This window comes from Struthio camelus, chromosome 1 (genome assembly GCF_040807025.1).
Source record: "Struthio camelus isolate bStrCam1 chromosome 1, bStrCam1.hap1, whole genome shotgun sequence".
NCBI lineage: Eukaryota > Metazoa > Chordata > Aves > Struthioniformes > Struthionidae > Struthio > Struthio camelus.
The window spans coordinates 17,494,002-17,513,280 of NC_090942.1; the positions used below are offsets into that span (position 1 = coordinate 17,494,002).

Genomic DNA, 19,279 nt, shown 5'->3' on the forward strand with positions numbered 1-19,279 from the left:
GTGTCAGCTGCAAATCAAAGCACCTAAATGTGCTGTCCTAAAGGAGGCATCTGGTCTGCTGAACAGTTCTGGGATCCCCTGCTTCTATTGATTAACTACTAATGAGTTTAGACAGTGGGCTTATAACTAGACATATCTATGTGTCTTCAAGGATGTGTACCTTTAAGGTATAATTCACTTGTCCAAACATCTTGTCCAGCAGCAAGTCCAGGACATCCGTGTGTGGTGCTGCACAGTCCTAGGGGCAACCTGCATGGTTTGGTAGCAGGTAGAAGGCAGGTAGAATACCCTTGGGCTTATTAAGTGATAATAAACATAGCGATCAGAGCTACAAGATGTAGCTACATATGGCTTCAGAGCTAAGTGTTTGTGCTGAGTTTAACTGGGTCTGTCTTTGCCCCCATAGGATTCATGTGCTGTTGCTTACGAAAGGTTGATGGAGGTTGGAGGACCCTTATTTTGAATATGTGTATCTCTAAGGGACCTAAAGGAGGGTTGTGGGTCTGAAAGCGTGTCTGATTTTTTTCCACCTTATTAGTTGCTTTAAATAATGTATTGCTTCTACAGCACCACCCATGTCCTGGCTCTTCTGTAGGCAGTGAATGAATTCCACCGCTCTGAGCGTCATGTGGCCTGTTTATGTGAAACAGAACTAATCAGCGTTCAATAACTTAGTGTTAATCTTGCAGTTCAAAAGAAAAAAAAATTGATTTGCCTTCAGTATTTTTTTGGTACATGCTTTTATAAGCTACCCCGTGGTAGAAGGAAAATGTTCATGCTACTTGCAGTATTGTATTGAGATGAGAAAGTTGGTCTTCTCCTGTGCATGTATCTGGTTCTCTGTTCTTCTATAGCTTCCTTCAAACATATACACTGAAACGTGACCTTTTTTGGTAACGTCCAAATTACAGTACGTGACCTATGCATTGGAGTGTGTGGGGTGTGGGTTTTTTTTTTAATCAGCACACTTTAATCAATGCCTGACAGCTGTTAAGCCCTAAACTTTGCCCCTTCCCCCGCCGGTCAGCCGGAGCTGCTGTAGCCCCTGGGCGCGGCCGGTAAGGCAGAGGCGCTGGGCGCCGCGCCTGCTGCTCGCTCCGCCGCCGGGGAGCCGCCCCGGAACTCCCCGAGGCGCCCGCGCTTCCCGCCGAGCCCCCCGCCGCGCCCCGCCCCGCCGCGCCGCGGCCGCCGCCCGCCGGAAGGGGCGAGCGGAAGCGTCCGTCCCTTCAGCCGCTCCGCCGCGGCGGCCATGCTGGCGGCGGCGGCGCGGCGGCGGCATGTGGCGTGCGCCGTCTCCGGCGGGGTGGACAGCGCCGTGGCGGCGCTGCTGCTGCGCCGCCGAGGTGGGGCCGCCGCGGGAGCGGCGAGGGAGGGAGGAGGAGGAGGAGGAGGGCGGCGCTCGGCGGCAGCGGGGCTCGGCGCGGCCTCGCCGAGCGCTGCCGGCGGCAGGCGCCGGGCCGGGCTGCGGGGCCGCCCCCCGCTCCTAGCCCTGTGGCTGTGGCCTGTGCGGCCCCTGCCCTGCACTTGAAATTGCTCCTGTGCCGGTTGCCCAGGCGCTGCCGAGGTTGTTTACCCCTGCTCGGTCCACTTCTTTTATGGGTTTCGTCTTGTTTTAACCCTGCTCTTTGGAGCTGGTAAGGCGGGTATAGGTCCTGCTCTGCCTGAGCAGAGCGGTGACCTGCCCTTGGTTTTGTAACCTCTTCTCGAGTTCCTCCGAAGCCTGGCGCGTGGTCAGGATTCGGAGGGAAACGTGAGGGTTTTGGCACGTACCTTAGCAGCGCCAGGTAACTCAGACGTGCTTAAAGGAATTAGCAGTCATGGGAGCAACTCCGAATTCTCCAGTCTCATCATATCGGATTTCCAGAACAGCTTACTGTTATGTTACTTAGTGGTCTAGCTGTCACAAAAAAAACATGCAGTGATTATACTGTAAAACTGTCCAAGGATGCCCGACTAATACAGGGCTGCTGAAATCCTCTGAAGGAAATGGTTACCCGCGTAGGTCTTGGAGAAATGTAGAGTTTGGGTCTAGACAATTAGGAATTTCAGTTTATAAATCAGTCCTTACCTTCATTTGATAGGCTACCAAGTGACAGGCGTCTTTATGAAGAACTGGGACCCTCTGGATGAACAAGGAGCTTGTTGCATCGACAAAGATTGTGAAGATGCTTACCGGGTTTGTCAGAAGCTTGATATTCCTTTTCATCAGGTTTCCTATGTGAAAGAATACTGGAATGAAGTATTCAGGTAGTGATGCATTTAAAGTAGATGGTCTTTTAGTATGCTACTGTAACGTTGCGTTACTGTGAAGAGTGAAATTGGACAGAGCGCAGGCAAAGAGAATTTACTGTAGCATTAACAGTACCAAAAGAAAGTACTGAAGCCTCTTAAATACAGGAGGAATACTTTTTTGGTCGTTCATGTTTAATAACAGAATCTATGTGTTGGTTTTAGTATGCTGATTATTTTTGAAATTAATAGGAGATTTCTCTCTAGTTATGCCTGTGGGTGTGCAGTAATTTATTTTTTGGTCACTGGTCATGTTCATTTCTTCTGTATCTCACATGCTGGCCCAGTCTTTCTGCAGCTTGAGGAAAAAAGTACTTAACAGGACACAGTTACTGTTTGTTTGCATGATTTGTGCAATATGTTTTTATATTGCATGAATATATGCTGACCCCAGTTTATTGCCAAGCTAGCACAGATCCGTCTTGCTTCTTTAAACTTTTTTTCTGACAAATTTGAAGCTGTTTTCTGAAGAAAGTGTACAGATTTTCTCTTCTTGTGAATTCATTCCACTTTATAAGAGGAAAGTTTTGCATAGGAAAAGCTGAGAGCTGTTCTGAGGCGGAAGGAAAGGGGGAGTCTGGCACTGTTAAAACAGTTATCGTTTCTGTTTTACTCTTTCAGCGCTGGGACATAAAAATTCCCCCGTGATTTTCATCATTTCCGTTTAAGTAGTGCTGTTTATATCTCAGTTTCTTCTCAGACAAGATAACAGTAGTTGTGCTAGGTTTACGTCATGTTGAAATGACATCAAATTAAGCACAAAACCTAATGTGCAGTCAGTAAAGATGATCATTTCTTGGGATGGTTCACTCCAGGTTTGCCTCTTTATATGAGACGCTAATGCTTATCACATCTCTCTGGGAGTTCTATAAATGACAATGAATCAAAGATTATAGAGCATCAGATCTGTTTCTCTCCAAACCATTTGTTAGTGCAGGATTGCCATACAGCCTGTTACTTCACAAGGCTTCTTGGTTCATTCCAGAATTCTTTCCTTTACGTTCATCTCAGAGCTTGAATTTACTCCTCCTTTGGAGTCTCTCTTTACAGGGTTAGTCTTCAAAAGCCATCTTTAATTAAGAGAATTATCCTAGGTCTTGTCTTTTCCATGATCTGTACAAATTCTGTTTCGCGTTTTTGTTTTAGAAAGATTCAGTAGATGTTCTTCATTTCCTTTTCTCCTGTTCTCTGTTTTCCTTGAAGAATGTACTTGCAATGGGTATCCCTTATTGCTAGCTCTCCCTCATGCGGAGTGATGAAATCTGTATAGTTTTACCGCCTTACCCAGAAAGCTTGTTGCTTGCCTCTGTGGTTATTCTGTGCTGACCTGAGCCTAGCTTTGTGCTAAGTCTTTTGTAAAGGATCCAATATAGTCTTGTAATATTTGCAAAGTACCAGTGTATCTGTCATCTTAAGAGTACAGTGCTGAACCAGCAAGAGCTAGGCAGCACTAGGTAGACCCAGATGAGTTAATTATTAGTATAAATTGTTGAATTGTAAACTGTTAGAAGCGGGTAGCATGAAGGAAAAGAGGTATTACTTTATTTTCCATTTATGAATGTAAGTTGTAGTGTGGTAAGGAATAAGCAGCTGATTCTGTTTCAAATGATGAAGAGTTGCTGATATTCTTTTAAATACAATTTAAGATCCTTTTCCAGTCTGTGCCCTCAATATCTCTTGGCTTGCATGACCATTGAAGGGAAGCAAAATATTGCAGTCGTCAGAACTTTTGATATCTCAGAGCACCACTGTGCTCTTTAATTATATTAGTTATTACTTAAACATTTTTAAGCAAGTAATGCTAAGCACTGTAGTTGCATGAAAGTGTGAAACATTGTCTCTGTCTTGGAGAAACTGTACTTGAATTTCTTTAAAAAAATAAAAAATAAAAAGGAAAGGAAAGCAAGCAGGAAAAAAATCCATCAACCCTCAAGTTAAGACAGGGTCCCATGACTGCTTATGGTGGGATTAGTGCAGATTAGGTTATAGTCCTTTCATCTGAGACCCGTAACCCGTGGTGTGTGCTCCACCATACTACTACAGTGCAAAATTAAGCAGGTTTGTTTAATTCTGAAAGTAAGTATTTTGTAAGAGATAAGCAGCATATGCACACTCGGTTACCATGTCTCTCCATTGAGAGAATGGTAATTTAGTAGAACGTGCTTTCAGGATTGTAAGTGATCATCTGACCATGCCCTCAGGCCATTTTGGAGAAAATATTCCAAGCATTGTTTTACGGGTTACAATTTAATGGATATTTTATTTCTTACTTAAAAGGCTTAGTAAAATTAGGTCTCAAGTTTTTAGGTTTAACAAATGCTCCAGTCTTGCGTAGTATTTTGTGACATTAATAGTGTTTACAGAGTTAAATGTTTATTTTACAGTGACCTTTTAAAAGAGTATGAATTGGGAAGGACTCCTAATCCTGATATTGTGTGTAACAAGCACATCAAATTCAACTACTTTCTTCACTACGCTCTGGATAACCTTGGTAAGGCATTTTCAAGTGTGTCAGTACATAGTGTATGCTGTGGAAATGCTTAAAGGATACTAACTCTTGAAAAGGGGGAAAAAACCTTATGAATTCATATGCATGCATAATTCAAACATTTCTGTGAAAGTATTTTAGTGTTTGTAAAATATTTTGTTCTGAATTGCTTTTAGATATGTAGGAACAGATTTAATTCAGGGAAATATGTTGACCTGAGCGTTAAGTTTTCCATTCTCATGTGGCCCTTGAAAGGAGGTCTGGCGTGCCAATGAATATTTTACATTATTTAAATAGCAGGAGTATGATTACTGTCAGTATAAGGCTTCTGAGTTCTCAGTAGATTTCCTTCCTTCACTACTCTCTGCATTTCTATGATCTTGTTCAAATTGTGAATATCAAATATATGCCTTTGTGGTTTTGCTTTTGTTTTGTTTTGTTTTTGATAGGAGCAGATGCAATGGCTACTGGGCATTATGCTAGAACCTCACTAGAGGAGGAGGAGGTTTTTCAACAGAAACATATTAAAAGGCCACAGGGGCTTTTCAGAAACCGTTTTGAAGTTAGAAATAGTAAGTGGTTTCTTGATTTCATGTCTTGTCCTAGATAGGAAGGAAAAAATTAGACTATGTTAAGCTGTGTAGAATCAGGGAAGTTCATTACATTACACACAACTAGTGTTCCTAGAAAAGCACTTACCATTTTAACCCTAGCTTTTGTAGAAGGCTGACTGGACAGAAAAGGGGGTTACGTTACTGAAAATTACACTACATAGTGAAGTATTTTATTTTCTATTTTAAGAGTTCTAATCCTGCTGCGGGGGGAATAGTAAAGCAGTCAACATTCTGGATGAGTTTTAATATAGTTAAGGAGGCAGAGCTATCTTCTGTACTGTGGAGAAATATTTCAAGAAATCTCATGGAGTATTTGGGTGACTTACGTAAGACTTTCTTAGTATGTTTCTTCTCTTTTAGGGCCTGGCTGTTCTTTGGCTATTAGTATATTTTATATGTAGAACTCATCATGGGAATATGCTGAAGTGGAATTTTAGAATTAAGGCCTTGAAAGGTTAAAATTAATAACATACTCTTACACAATCACTGGACTGTGTATTATTGTACCAGAAAAACTTATTTTCATTCAGTAATCCCACTATTGTGTCCGGTACCTCCATTTTTCTATAAGAATGATCTTCCCGAGCAGATCAAAGTTCTGCCCGTGCTGGGACTGGAAGGTGCAAGTGCGGCATGTGTAGACGTTTTGAGGCTAGGCTTCTCAGGTCAGCCCAGGTTTTGCTCTTCACTTTAATAGTCTGCTTGTGGAAGTACATAATCAGAGGTTCATAGCTGCACCACAGTGGTTCTATCGTTATCAGTACCTGAGCTAGTTCTATTAATGCGGGTATGGATATGTCTCTGAATGGCACTGTCACAGCTTGGATGGCAATATAGATATCTTCTGAATAGCTCTATAGTGGGCCATAACGCAGTAAAGTAGCTCAGCGTGAGACAGTGATGTATAATGAGAAACATAGGAGCACCCAAAGGGGAAAAAACTTGCATACTACCACTCTGCAGAGCTGCCATGGTGACTTTTCTGAATTACAGCTTCTTGGGTTTTTTTTTTTTTTTGGTCTGGTTTACTTGTTTTTTTGTTCCGTATTTTGTTTCTGGAAAGTTGAAATGGCCCCAGTGGGACCACTGACAGATTGTGATCCACAGTTCTAATATTCTGTAATATTCTAAGCAGGCCTCCTGCCCTGCCAGCTATTGAGAATTTTTATTATTAGAAGTGAGTGACTATAGGCTCGTAGTTCTTGTTCATTTGAGCCAGGAAACACCTCAGGGGAGTTTGTACGACATAGAGCTATTAGTGCTTAAGAGAACGGACGGAACAGACTGAAAAACTATATTCTTTTTTTTTTTTTAATCTGGGCTATCAGGAGACTTCATCTATAGTTCACTTTTTTTAAAATTAAAAAAGTCAAGCACTCCTCTCTTGAGCTCCTCCATTGGAAGTAAGTGCTGATTGTTCAAATCATTGACTTACGTCAGTGAGATTTCAGAGCAAAATTGAATTTTTTTTTTTGAAGATCAGTAAACTCTAGGATATTTGAATATTCTTTCTCCCCTGACATATGAACCATGAAAGATGTTTTCATATTTCATTTTGTTAATGTTCTTGCTAGTGAAGTGTGCAGTAAACTAAGAGATGAGGCAGTCTAAAATTCTGCATGGTACAAAATCAGAATCTTTCTAGATCTTTCTAGTAGTAAGAAAATGCCAGTCATTTTCAATTACATCGTGAGTACTCTGAAAAATGCTGAGTCTTTAAACTGTGTATGGAAATAATAAAACTGAAGTTTTGATTGTCAGACAACGTACTAAAGGAAATTGAACTGTTAAAGAGAAGTATATTGAAACATTTTATGTTTTCTGCACTTTGCAGCTGTAAAACTTCTTCAAGGAGCTGACCTCTTTAAAGACCAGACCTTCTTCCTAAGTCAGATCTCACAGGCTGCTTTGAGGAAAACCATTTTTCCTTTAGGCGATTTAACGAAAAGCTTTGTAAAGAAGATAGCAGCGGAACATGGCCTTCATCACGTGCTAAAGAAAAAAGAGGCATGGTAACACTTACAACTATTGATTTGTCCTTCTATATAAATGGTCTTTTCTGAACTTTGTATCTGTTACAAATCTATTGTTTCCAAGCAACATAATAGAATAAATCGAATGGATTGAGAGTTAGTTTTATAGTTGTCTACCTGCTTAAAAGTTCTTTTATGTGCTTTTGGTTAGTTCTGTATTTTAGTTTACAGATATTTGTCTACCATTGTATCTCAGAAGAACTAAGGTGAATGTGGATAAGCTGCAGTGAGCCTTAAGGAACACATTCTCTGTTACAGATGGTGAGAAGCCTTTGATCATTGTTGTCTGTAGCTTTTAAAGGCTTCCTCACTGTAATTGTTTTTCAATATGTCTTTATAAAGATTGAATCATACTGTTTTTCTGAAATTTTTCAAAAAAAAGTTCTGTTTCCTGGCTAAGAACTAACACTTCATAATCTGATCATAAAAAATATGCAGGCAGCAGTTGTATTATTGATACAGTCTTGATTGCTTTTAAGGCTTATATTCATCTTTATTGTCCCCTGTAAATGGCTTTCTGAAGAATTTAAGATGTGATTTGAAGGGAAAGTAAGACCTATTTGGTCATGAAGTTGTTTTTTCAAAAGATATCTGTTGACTGTGTAATTTGTGTTAGTTTTGTACATTACTCCGAAAGAAGCTTCTGTTTTTAATGCACACACAGGAAGTCTTGGTGTGGATCACACCAAGACTTATAGATCTATTTATTGACCGAACATGTGTTCTATCTCCTGTTACTTCTCGTCCTTTCTGTACTTATGGCACTCACTGATATTGCATAGAATTAGTTAATGTATGATGGATCAGATTTTGTGTTTTTATTCGTTTTATGTGATGCCTAGCATAGTCTACGATACCTGAGGAAAAAATATCCATCCGTTTCCTTTTCAGAGTACTGGAATCTGTTTCATTGGTGAAAGAAACTTTGAAAAATTCCTTCTTGAGGTGAGTATTAAATATAAACATTAAATATAAGGCAATCTCTATGCTCTGTTCTAGTTTTCACAAGTAACTTGTAACGTGGTCTAAGGAAAAATCTCCAACACCATGTGGCCCATTCTGAATAACTCCCCTCTCCCTTCCCGTTCCCAAACTTACCCAGAAGCTAATGCCAACAGATTGTAAATAGTTGCTTGCCCTCTGCCAGTGAGCAGTCAGTCTCTTTCTGTAGCCACGGGAGGGACTGAATTCACACCCCTGCACTGGCCAAGCTCTGACATGTGATTGGGAAGTGAGAGGGGCGAATGGCTGAATCCTGCTGTTCCCTGACATAAATGAGGATGGGGGGAGTGAGGCACAGAATTACTGCTGACAGGGGCTGCCCCTCCTCCTTCTATCTCTAAAGCAGCATCAGGAAAGAGCTGGTAAGCTGCATGCGTGGAGTTTGCTTGTTGAAAAGCTGTTTTCCACCTTCAGAAGAAGACACTAACAGAACCTGAGGTATACAGTGAGTTTCTTGTGGGGTCATCTTGTGTCTTACACAAATCTCTTCCTATTTTGTAGTATTTAGAACCTCAACCAGGTAACTTTGTTTCCATTGAAGATAAGAAGGTAATGGGAACACACAAAGGTAAGTGGCTAACCCATGTTAATAACTGCTTTTAGATAAATAAAGCAATACTCTTTATGTTTGGAGGGACAAATTTTGTGAAATTCCAAACAAATCTACAGACTCTTCCCAGTTTGATAACTCTAATAGTCATGGGAACCGTACTTTATACGATATGTAGAGCTTTGAACTGCCTCTTATTCTTGATTGTTTCAGTTCCTAGTTGCAATCAAATAACTTACATGGTAATTATTAGGATTACTTTCTTAGTACTAAGTTGTTGTTAATATAATACCAAGGGACCACTGTTAACATAGTTCTTCCAGGATGACTATGCTTCAGTTCCAGATTCTTTAGTATCTAAACTTTGCTGAAAAATATACCACATACCTCAGTGATGCACAACAGGACAGCATGAAACAGGCTCAGCTTACCTTTCCCTTCCCTTCTGTGTGTACTCCTCTGCTCTCTGTTCCGTTCTAGCTTCCGGAACTGAGTTGCCGTCCCAAGTAATGCCTGCAAATATGATGTTCTACTACTGCATGAAATAGTAAGGGAAAGTAGTAAGACTGAGTGGTAGCAAAACCACAAATTGAAACTGAAATAGAGAAATGTTTGTCTTTTAAAACCGCTAAGAATACAACAGTTGAAGCAGATTAATCTGGAATTGTTTTTCAGGTACGGATGAAAACTTTTTCAAGTAGATCTTGATTTAATTTGTAATTGGTACACTTCTCTGGGACAATCTGGATCATTACTCTTTGTTTAGTGATGAAGTTTGAGGGAAAATTTTTAAATACATTTTTCTGAAAGTTAAAGACTAAGGTTGCTAGCAGTGTTACCTTCTCATATTTCTTTAGGTTGGTTCCTCTACACAATAGGCCAGAGGGCTAGACTAGCAGGCCTGAAGGATGCTTGGTTCGTTGTGGATAAAGATGTTAGCACTGGAGATATCTTTGTGGTGAGTTAGTTAACGCTGGCATTGTGAATGACTGATGCAGGCATCTCATGACTCCTGCTGTATGGAATGTGATCCTAACTTGGGCAGAATTCTTGGCTTTCCACTTGAGAGAAACAAGAGCCAACTGGTACAGCATCTTGAAGCATCTTGTCCAAACTGGCTTTTGATGAGTAGAAAATTTTTCAAGATTTTGGCACAGAGCTTTTCCCAAACAAACAGCAAACACTGGGAAGAACCAACCAATCTTCTGAGCTCTCATTTTCTACTCTAAAACAGAGCTTTTTACTGTAGTTATTATGACACAATACGTAAAACTTTTGCCAAAATGTCTGTTATCTTGACTCACTATGTTTTCCTAATTTCTTTTTCTAATAAACAAAGTAGTGGCCAGTAATAGAGTTTTATCATTTTGAAAATTGAGGCAGAATGTAATACTGCAAATAGTAAGTGTCTTAATGACTAATCATATAAGATGACTGGAGTTCTGCAGCAGCTAACATCAGTAATGTTTCTTGCTCTTCACACAGCTGTTATCCGTATTTGCTACTGACATGATTGTAATGAAGGGTTTTGTTACTGTTGGTGTGCCTTGGGGAAAAAACTGGTTATCAAAACAGCGTTGAGAGGAAACAGGCAGAATCGCTAATTTTTGGTTTTTTGTGTGCGCCTTACAGTGAGATTATGCAACGTGTCCCTAATAAATGGGCAGCTAGGACTTGGCACACCACACTTTATACGACCTGTAGTTTCATTCATAACAAAAAAATACATGGGATTTACCTATACTGCATTAATACAGTGCTTGTCCCTGCTTTTTCCCATTTTAAGAAGCAACCTGAAGGTTGTAAATTCTACTGCTTTTCTAAGCTACTGTGCAAGAACCTGCTCTTGATTCCGGGTGCTAAGTTTTCATCAAGTGTTGCTAAACAACATACTAAAATTCTAATTTGTAGCATAGCCTAGACTATAAATATGAATTGTCTTGTGGATTTTCTGCCAGGTGGAAGAGCTTCTTTGTTGCATTGCACCACTAGAAATACACTTGTTTTTTCTACAATAAAAGCAAAAACAACAATACAAATTTATGCAAGGCTTTTAGTTTAAAGTTAGGTATTTTCACAAATGAGTTAGCATGGGTAGGAGGGCAATGGATGGATGAAAATCAGCTGTGTAGCAGTGACTCATGGTTATATTCAGAAATAGTTTGCATCTCTTGCTGTCTCATTTGGTCTTGTTTGTCTTAATGGGATACAAATAAGGAATGACTTGTAATGAGAAGTTGAATAAGAGGGAGGTAGCATCTTGTTGAGCTGGGGGGATAAGGAGGGCCATGGACACGTGAACTCAGCCTGAGAAAAGGCAGAAATGTGACTGAAGAAAAAGAATACAGGAAGTGACATGACTCTGAGATGTAGAAGGCTGACAAATAATTCAGGCTTGTTTTAGCATATTTTTTCATTGAAGGCCTTAATCTAGAAGCTGGTTAGGTGCTAATAAAGGCTTGCTTTCTTATTCATTTTGTTTTCATTTCGATATGGCTAGATGCTTTTTCTGTATTTCATGCTTTGCTTCACAGTGGTTATGTGCTGTCTAGCAAAAACATCAGCATTAAATGAATGTTGTGTTTTAAGGCACCGTCAACAGATCACCCTGCACTGTACAGAGACCTGTTGCGGACAAATCGAGTGCATTGGATAGCAGAGGAGCCTCCTGCAGAGCTCATTAGGGATAAAATGATGGAATGTCATTTCAGATGTCGGCACCAGATGGCACTGGGTAATCAAATCAAATCTTTTATTTTATTCAGCTTGTGAAATTTTGAAAGTGTCTTCAGTGTAGTTCTTCAGAAATAGTTGAAATGTTTGGGATCACCTTTTCATTTCTCTAGTATCTATATAAAATGATTCTGTTGGTAGCATCGTGACTCAGATCTATTTAACCTATTCATGGAGGTTTCTTTAATGTGAATGTAAGGATTACCTGGCAGATGTTTGGCCATATTCTGTTCTAGTGCCTTGTGTGCTGACTCTAAACCAAGATGGAAGTGTCTGGGTGACGCTAGTGAAGCCAGAAAGAGCTCTCACACCTGGGCAGGTAAGTTGTTAGAACTGCTTTTCTTTTTTCCTGTTCTGGCTTATTTGGATGATAAAACAGAGTAGTGTTTTTATTAGCTGCAAGTTAAAATTAGTTAATCTATTAGCACGTAAGAGCAGTTAGCTCTGTTTTGATTGTTCATCCACTATTTTGCAGGAGATTGTTTCCAGTTTAAGATACTCTGTTGTTATCCATATGTTCTGAGAGACTGGCTTACAAGCTTTAGAAAATACATGAAAAAGTCTCTGGGAATCAGTTGTATTATGCAGAAGCGGAATCTGTTGTGGTCCTCCAGAAGTAGATTTATAAAGGCATTATTTCAGTAATTGGCTGCTTAATATGGTTTTAATGCTCAAATTAAATTGTTTATTAAGGATCTGCATCCGTCATGTTTATTTGTCCCAGAAGAGTAATGAGAAGGGACATTGTGTAGTGATGCCGTTCACCACTAGAAATGAAGGAGTGCTCTATCACACTGTAAACCAGTGTTTCTCAAGTGTTTTCTGCATGCCTTCTCCCGCTCCCAGCCTACCTTCCACCCTTCTTCTCCCTTCCCAAAACTTGGGGTCCCTGGAATACAGCAAGAGGCAGGTTATCTGAGAGCTGTTTGTAGCAGAGGGAGGGATGCATTTAAGAGAAGTGAGCTGAACTGAGAGCCAGAGCGGATAGCGGGAGTGAGAAACCCTTGATGCCATGAGCTGCTGAACCTCTACTAGGGTTTTTTATTGAGAGGTAATGGGAGGGGCTCAGCAGTGCTCGGTCAGCGTGGCTGTCTTGAGTGCCTGCTGCATTCCTGCTTTCTTGCCTGAGTCTCCTTAGCACAGCTGTGAGCCCCAGTTACTTCCTCCCCAGTGGTCTGCCTCAGTTACCTGTGTCAGGGTGCTACCTCATTCCCCTCCCATTTTGAGAAGTGCCACTATAGGCTGTACCCTGTGGTCTAGGGACGGTCCAGTGAAGATGCAGATGATAGCGTGCCTGTTATCCCCTTGGGGAAAAGAAGTTTTTTGCAACAAACCATTCCACTTCACTGACTGAGGAATTTTCAGATAATTTTATGGAAGTTTATGATGGAATTCCTACTAACTTGCTTATATTCACACTTAATGTGAACCAACAGGTCCTATGCCTTTTTTTAGCTTTTTGATTTTATGAGTTTTGGTCAGAACAAACAAATGGACACACTCACTGTCCAGCAGATCTTGCACACTCTGCAGTTGCTCACTATGCAGTTTGCAGCTGCTGAGAAGACTCTCCCTGTGTTTATCCCCTAGTTTGCTGTGTTCTACAAGGGTGACGAGTGCTTGGGCAGTGGGAAAATCCTAAGGCTGGGCCCATCAGTGTATACCTTGAAACAGGGCAAAAACCGAGAGGAGGGCGCAAAGAAGGAAGAGACGGACAAGATAGAACCAGCAACGTAACATGTGGGTTTGTTTACTAACGGACTTTGGAGAATTTGTAGCCTGAGAATAATAAAAGCAATAGCAAACACTTTTTTGTTATTCTATAATATTCAAATGGTCGATTGACTATCCAGGCCCACCTCTTGACAGTTAGTGCAAAACAGGTTTAAAACAAAAAACAGACTGGTATACTTTCATTGAACTGGATGGTGATACTTATAAATAAGTGTCAAGGAACGTCTTAAAATTGCTCTGTAATAATATTTATACATACAAGAATTTTAATATAAAACAATCATGTCTGAGAACATAAAACTCTGATTTTAAGTGAAATAACTCTTTTTTCTTAGGTGAAAATACCTATCTGTAGGTGAAGTATGTGTGTTGTTTTACAGTAATTGTGTGTTAATTGAACTCTGGAAAAGGAGTGAATGATATCTAAGTTCAGCATTTTGCATGAACTATGAACAACAGATATTTATTTTTCACCCGATATAATTTTATAAAAGCTGGTTTAGACTCTTAAACTGTATGAAGTGGTGGTTTAACATGTTTAATGTAATTAAGACGTACAAACCTAGGGGCTTGAAAAGAATCTCAATATTTCTTAAGTTCCTCACAGAACTGATTAATTTTTTATTAACTACTCAGGGCAGATACTGTCTGTTTTGTCTCTTGGAAAAGAGAATGCATTGTCAGTGCTTTAGAAAAATACAAATTCATATGTATTTCCTTATTATTAAGTCAACTGAAGGTAGACCGGATAATAATTGGATCTTAGATCATAGCATAAGGTAAAATGGGGCAGTATTAAGAAGAACTGAATACCCCTGCCCAAGTTATCCAAAAAGGTAGAATGAGTGGATGTTATGGACGTTCTAAAATTATTACAAACATTTAATACAGTGAGTCAACAAAAATGAAATTCTATATTTCAACATGATAATAGATGATGACTCATTAGAGTATGCAGAAAGAAAAAAGACTTTTCAGACAGATATGGAATTTTCAAATGTCTATGTTGAATTTGCTCAGTAAGAAAGCTGCAACATGAATAGAGCTTTTGAGCAAATACATAGGCTTGGATTACATGCAGCGTTCGATCCTTTTTTTAATCTTAGTGTCTTCATGGGAAGGAAGGAAAAGAATTCTTTTTATTCCTCACTGTAACAAAAAAAAAAAAGTCTCTTTTCTCCAAAATGTGGAAGTAGAAGGGGGAGAAGACACGCTTCATTGGCCATCTGCCAGTCTCTTGCTTAGTTAAACACACTGTTCAGGGAGCCCTATTAAAAACAAAACAGACTATTATAATCTTCGCTGTTGATTTGACGTTTCAGTGTAGCTGACTGAGGGGGAAAAAGCCATCCTTTTCCATTGTGCCAGCATAAATTCAGCTTAGAAGTCTGTCTGTAGGGTGCCTGTTGATGTGGAGGTCAACTGTAAAGACTGTTCATGTTTCATCTCAGCTCTTAATTTCTGTTAGGTTAGTAAAGGTATGGGTTCTGATCATGTTTTATGTTTTTCCCAGCATTTTCCTTATCTTTCTTGAATTTTCTGTCTCTGCAAAATGTGGAATTAATAATTCAAGAGTTAATGGTCCATGTTTTCCTCATCTGAGTTTTCCAGTAAATGTCCCAATAAAATCTTCACAAATGTTTTGTGTAACACTAGTGTCATTTTTATTATTAATTTGCCTTACATGTCTTTAAGTCATGTTTATTATTTGATACTGTACTGGTAGAAGGTAGCCTAACCGTGAGGACAAGCCAAAAGACGTAGTTGTGTCTGTGTCTAAAACTCGCTTCCTTGAAATTCATCTAGTCACAGAGAATTGATGAGGTTGAAAGGGACCTCTGGAGCTCTTCTAGTCCAACCCCCCTTCTCAGACAGGGTCAGTTAAAGCTGGGCTGTGTCCAGTCAGGTTCTGAATATCCAAGGGTGGAGACTCCACAACCTGCACTGATACGATCATCCTGAGCCTTCTCTTCTCCAGGCTGAACAATCCCAGCTCTCTCAGCCTCTCCCCATAGGAGAGATGGTCCAGTCCCTTAATTGTCTTTTTGGCCCTTTGCTGCGCTTGCCCCAATGTGTCCATGTCTCTCTTGTACTGGGGAGCCCAGAGCTGGACACAGTGCTCCAGATGTGGCCTCACTGGTGCTGAGCAGAGGAGAGGGATCACCTTGCCTAGCCTGCTTGTAATATTCTGCCTAAGGCAGCCCAGGAGACTGTTGGCCTTCTGTGCTGCAGGGGCGCATTGCTGGCTCATGTTCAACTTGGTTGTCCACCATGACCCCCAAGGTCATTCTCTGCAAAACTGCTCTCCAGCTGTTCATCTCCCAGGTCATACTGGTGCATGGGGTTATTCCTCTCCAGGTGCAGGACTTTGCACTTCTCTTTTCTGCACTTCATGAGGTTCCCATCTGTGCATTTCTCCAGCCTGTCGAGGTCCCTCTAAACGGCAGCACAACCATTTGGTGTATCAGCTACTCTTCCCAGTGTTGTATCGTCTGCCAGCACCCTGAGGGTGCACTCTGTCCTATCATCCAGGTCACTAATGAAGGTGTTAAACAGTATTGGCCCCAGTATCGACCCCTGGGGGACACCACTAGTGACTGGCCTCCAGCTGGACTTCTTGCTGTTGATTGCGACCCTTTGTGCCCGAGCCTTATAGCTCAGCCAGTTTTCCTAACTGTTATCCACTTATCTGATCCATACTTCATCAGTCTGTGGTTGAGGATGTTATGGCAGCCAGTGTCAAAAGCCTTGCGAGAGTCAGAACAAACAACAGCCACTGTTCTCACTTTGTCTACTGAGCCAGTCATTTCATCGTAGAAGGCTGTCAGGTTTGTTGGGCGTGATTTCCTCTTCATAAATCTGTGCTGATGATTCCCAGTCGCTGTCTTGTCACTAATATGTTTGGAAATGGTTCCCAGGATTAGTTGCTAGATCTGTTGGCAGAGATGCGTTTGCCCTGCTCGGTCAAGTGGATGCCATCTCTTCCCAGCAGTCCTCGATTCTCAGATGAGGTCTTGTAGTCGTAGAAGCCAAATCCCTGTTGTCAGCATCACAACATCCTCGATCCAAGCTGCTGGCAAGCAGCAAACTTCTCTAGACAGCAGGTCAGCTGAGCAGATCGGGGCCTCTGTCACCGCAGGGGCTGCTGCCTGGCTTCGGCTCAGCTGGCTTGGGTGCTTCATTGGAGAGAGCTCCCAACTCCTCATCTGCTGCCAGGGCACTGGCCCTATTCTGCAGCTGCAGGTCTGCAGGAGGAACAGGAGCCATCCTCCTTCTGGTGCCAGCAGTAACCAGCTTCCAGCTTTTACCATCGTGAGGTGAACCACCCTTGCTCTGTCTCTGTTGCCTCATAGGCACAGACTCTGCTTGCCCCTCCTTCACTACAGCAGGAGGTTCGGGGTCTTGGAGCTGCAGAGTCTTGGAGAAAACTTGGTCAAGCTCTTCCTCAAAAATCCCATTCCTAAAAGGCCAGCTGCTCCCAGTGCAGTATTATTGGGAAGGCTTAGCTGCTATGTTTCTAGTACAGTTTTGGGTCTTCCCCAGGTCGAGGTGACTCAGGAGGCCAGCTTACCTAAGGCTTAGTAGATGTAGAAGTCATAAGTCCTTGTACCATTGTAATCGTTGCTTCAGGAGTTCTCCCAGCAAAGAGATCGCAAGGTTACTCAGAGGAACTAGGCCAGTGTCTCATACAAGGAAAGTTTAGCCAATGCTCCTTGCAGTTAGCTGGCACAGTGAGTGTTTGCTATAGCTTCAGTTGGAGGGAGGCTTTTTAACTAATTCTCTGCTTCCCTATTTTTCTTTAAATATTCTTAAAATGGGATACAACAGCAATGCAGTTTGGCTGCTGTAGAAAATTGGTAAGTTAATGTGTTGCTCAAGTGCAGAAAATTCTCTAGCAATTCAGTATTGAGCCCCAGGGACTCTTAAGTTTATTATCAGAGCTGCACCTTGGCTGAAGCTCATAATTCTTCTGAAGAAATGCATCTGACAAACAGATGAGTAGGTTTTTTTGGTTAGTAGAAACCCACTGTCTGAGAAGAATGGGGAGTTCTCAGCTTCAAGGCAGTGGGCACCTTCCATGATAATGAGCTGAGAGTTTCAATGTGGTAAAGCAATTGCTGATATTGTTCCCAGTGAATCACACAGTACCTCTGAGAGCTAGGAATTAGTAGACATTTGTGAAATTATCCTGACTAGCTTCTTCCACAGGGTGTTTTACAGTAGAGTGCATATTTGTAGCAATACGAGCATGCGTGTTTAAAACACAGCATTTCCAAATAGTTTGCACTTGTGCTGTTTAGGAAAGGATGATGTGTTTCCCACATATTTCACCCAGGTGAGTATCTAGTAACTATCCTCTTGCACATAAGGTCTCTGGCACAGGGAATTTTATTCTGTTCTGTACAAGGACACAACTTGTAAGTGGAGATTACCTTAGAGAGGCGTGTTTCTAAGTTATAGAAGAAGACATTAAATCTGCTCCTTCCCATTAGGGTATTTTGTAAAAGGTGAGGAACAGCATCACCATTTCTTCTGACTGTCTTTAAAGAGACTGGTGGTTTTGGTAATGTTTTGTGCGGGGTCCGGGTGGGCTGGTGTGCTGTGCAATAGTCAGCGACCTCTGAAAGCAGCAGTGTTCAAATGAGAGCGCTGCCTCTATCCTGCTCAGACCTACGTCTCTTCCAGCTCTGCAGCCCAGCCAAGGTGATTGTGAAATGGTTGTGAAAATGTAGAGAGGTGCAGCTGTAATATCTTGGAAACCTTAAGTAAAAGAGGGAGTTGACAGTGGAGTTTAGTGCCTGAGGGTTAGGCAGCCAAGTTCCTTCTGAATGGGCCGTCTGTGGGGTTGGCAGTGTCTGTCAGTAACTCTATCGCTCACAGGAAAGCTTTGTCAAGACTGGAATTTGGCCAAGATTTGACTTGAATTTGATAAGAGCAGGCTGATTGGCATGTGAATTTTCTTTCTTTTTTCTTTTTTTTAACTACAGAAGAACTAAAGCAGATTAGCATCTAAATGCTTTTTAAAATTGATTAGCTTTTCATTATTCATCATTTTTTCCTTCCACTTGGTGCAACAAAGAGCAAGCAGGTGATTTCACTTTCAAGTTGTCATTAAGCTTTTTAGGTCTTGAAATATTTGGCTTCAAAGTCTCAAATGAAGAACTGGTTGAAAAAAGGACTTTTCCCTTCCAGAGAAGAGGACATGATAACAAGTTGTGGGGTTACCTAACTGAAAAATCATGGCTTATTTCGGCTAAAAGCTGAAACGAAATTGAAATCTTTCTAGTACCTTGTGAATGTGTTTAGAATCTGTGTTACTGCGTGTGTCTATAAGACTGTACTCCAAGTACAGTCTTATTTCAAAAGCGTTTGTGTAAAAACTGTCTAACTGCTCTCTTGGTTTTGATCCTTCTCGGCTTAACCAAGGAACAGGCTGATGGCGTTCTTGACTCGGGCTGCTCCTGCGGGGCTGGAGGACAGAGATGTTCCTTCATGCAATGTGAGCAGGATTATCTTCTCCTTCTTTTTTCACCTGAATAGCCTCTTTGGAAAGGTGAGGCGTCGTGCAGGTGTTGTGAAGAGTTTAATTCATACTGCAGAAGCTCTGTATTCGTGGTCAGGCATTGGCTCTTAGTGTTCAAGTCAGCTTGCGGGACTGAAAGAAGCTTTCATCTTCCTGCTTGAAATTTATGTGTTCATGTGCTTTCTCTCTGTAGCTGGAAACCAGAGAGAACAAAGCTGAAATGCTGTTTTTAGGAAGGCATTCCCCACCTTCTTTTTAAAATAGATCTATCTGTAACAAAAAATAACAATTGTGATATAATACCCATAATGT

The 19,279-nt window shown here is 41.2% G+C and overlaps 1 protein-coding gene across 4 annotated transcripts; it reads left to right on the forward strand.

Annotated features, from left to right (window-relative positions):
• The first annotated feature begins 1,182 nt into the window (after positions 1–1,182).
• TRMU (tRNA mitochondrial 2-thiouridylase) lies at positions 1,183–15,093 on the forward strand. Of its 4 annotated transcripts, none has more exons than XM_068930935.1 (11): positions 1,183–1,343; positions 2,082–2,247; positions 4,674–4,780; positions 5,227–5,349; positions 7,226–7,398; positions 8,316–8,369; positions 8,928–8,994; positions 9,834–9,934; positions 11,566–11,710; positions 11,946–12,028; positions 13,300–15,093. In XM_068930935.1, exons 1-11 carry the CDS (start codon positions 1,250–1,252, stop codon positions 13,444–13,446), a joined length of 1,260 nt encoding a protein of 419 aa, XP_068787036.1. In that variant the 5' UTR covers positions 1,183–1,249; the 3' UTR covers positions 13,447–15,093. The 4 variants fall into 4 exon arrangements, with proteins under 4 accessions (XP_068787036.1, XP_068787043.1, XP_068787051.1 ...); XM_068930942.1 differs by lacking the exon at positions 13,300–15,093 and adding an exon at positions 12,185–12,403 and having other exon boundaries at positions 1,207–1,343; XM_068930958.1 differs by having other exon boundaries at positions 1,223–1,343; positions 2,082–2,176.
• Positions 15,094–19,279: the final 4,186 nt, after the last annotated feature.

Excerpts from the sequence above, each read along its gene's own strand:
- TRMU (XM_068930935.1), top strand. The coding sequence starts at position 1,250 with ATGCTGGCGGCGGCGGCGCGGCGGCGGCATGTGGCGTGCGCCGTCTCC. Across the intron at positions 5,350-7,225 it reads CCGTTTTGAAGTTAGAAATA|CTGTAAAACTTCTTCAAGGA; the intron begins GTAAGTGGTTTC and ends TGCACTTTGCAG. Across the intron at positions 11,711-11,945 it reads TCGGCACCAGATGGCACTGG|TGCCTTGTGTGCTGACTCTA; the intron begins GTAATCAAATCA and ends ATTCTGTTCTAG.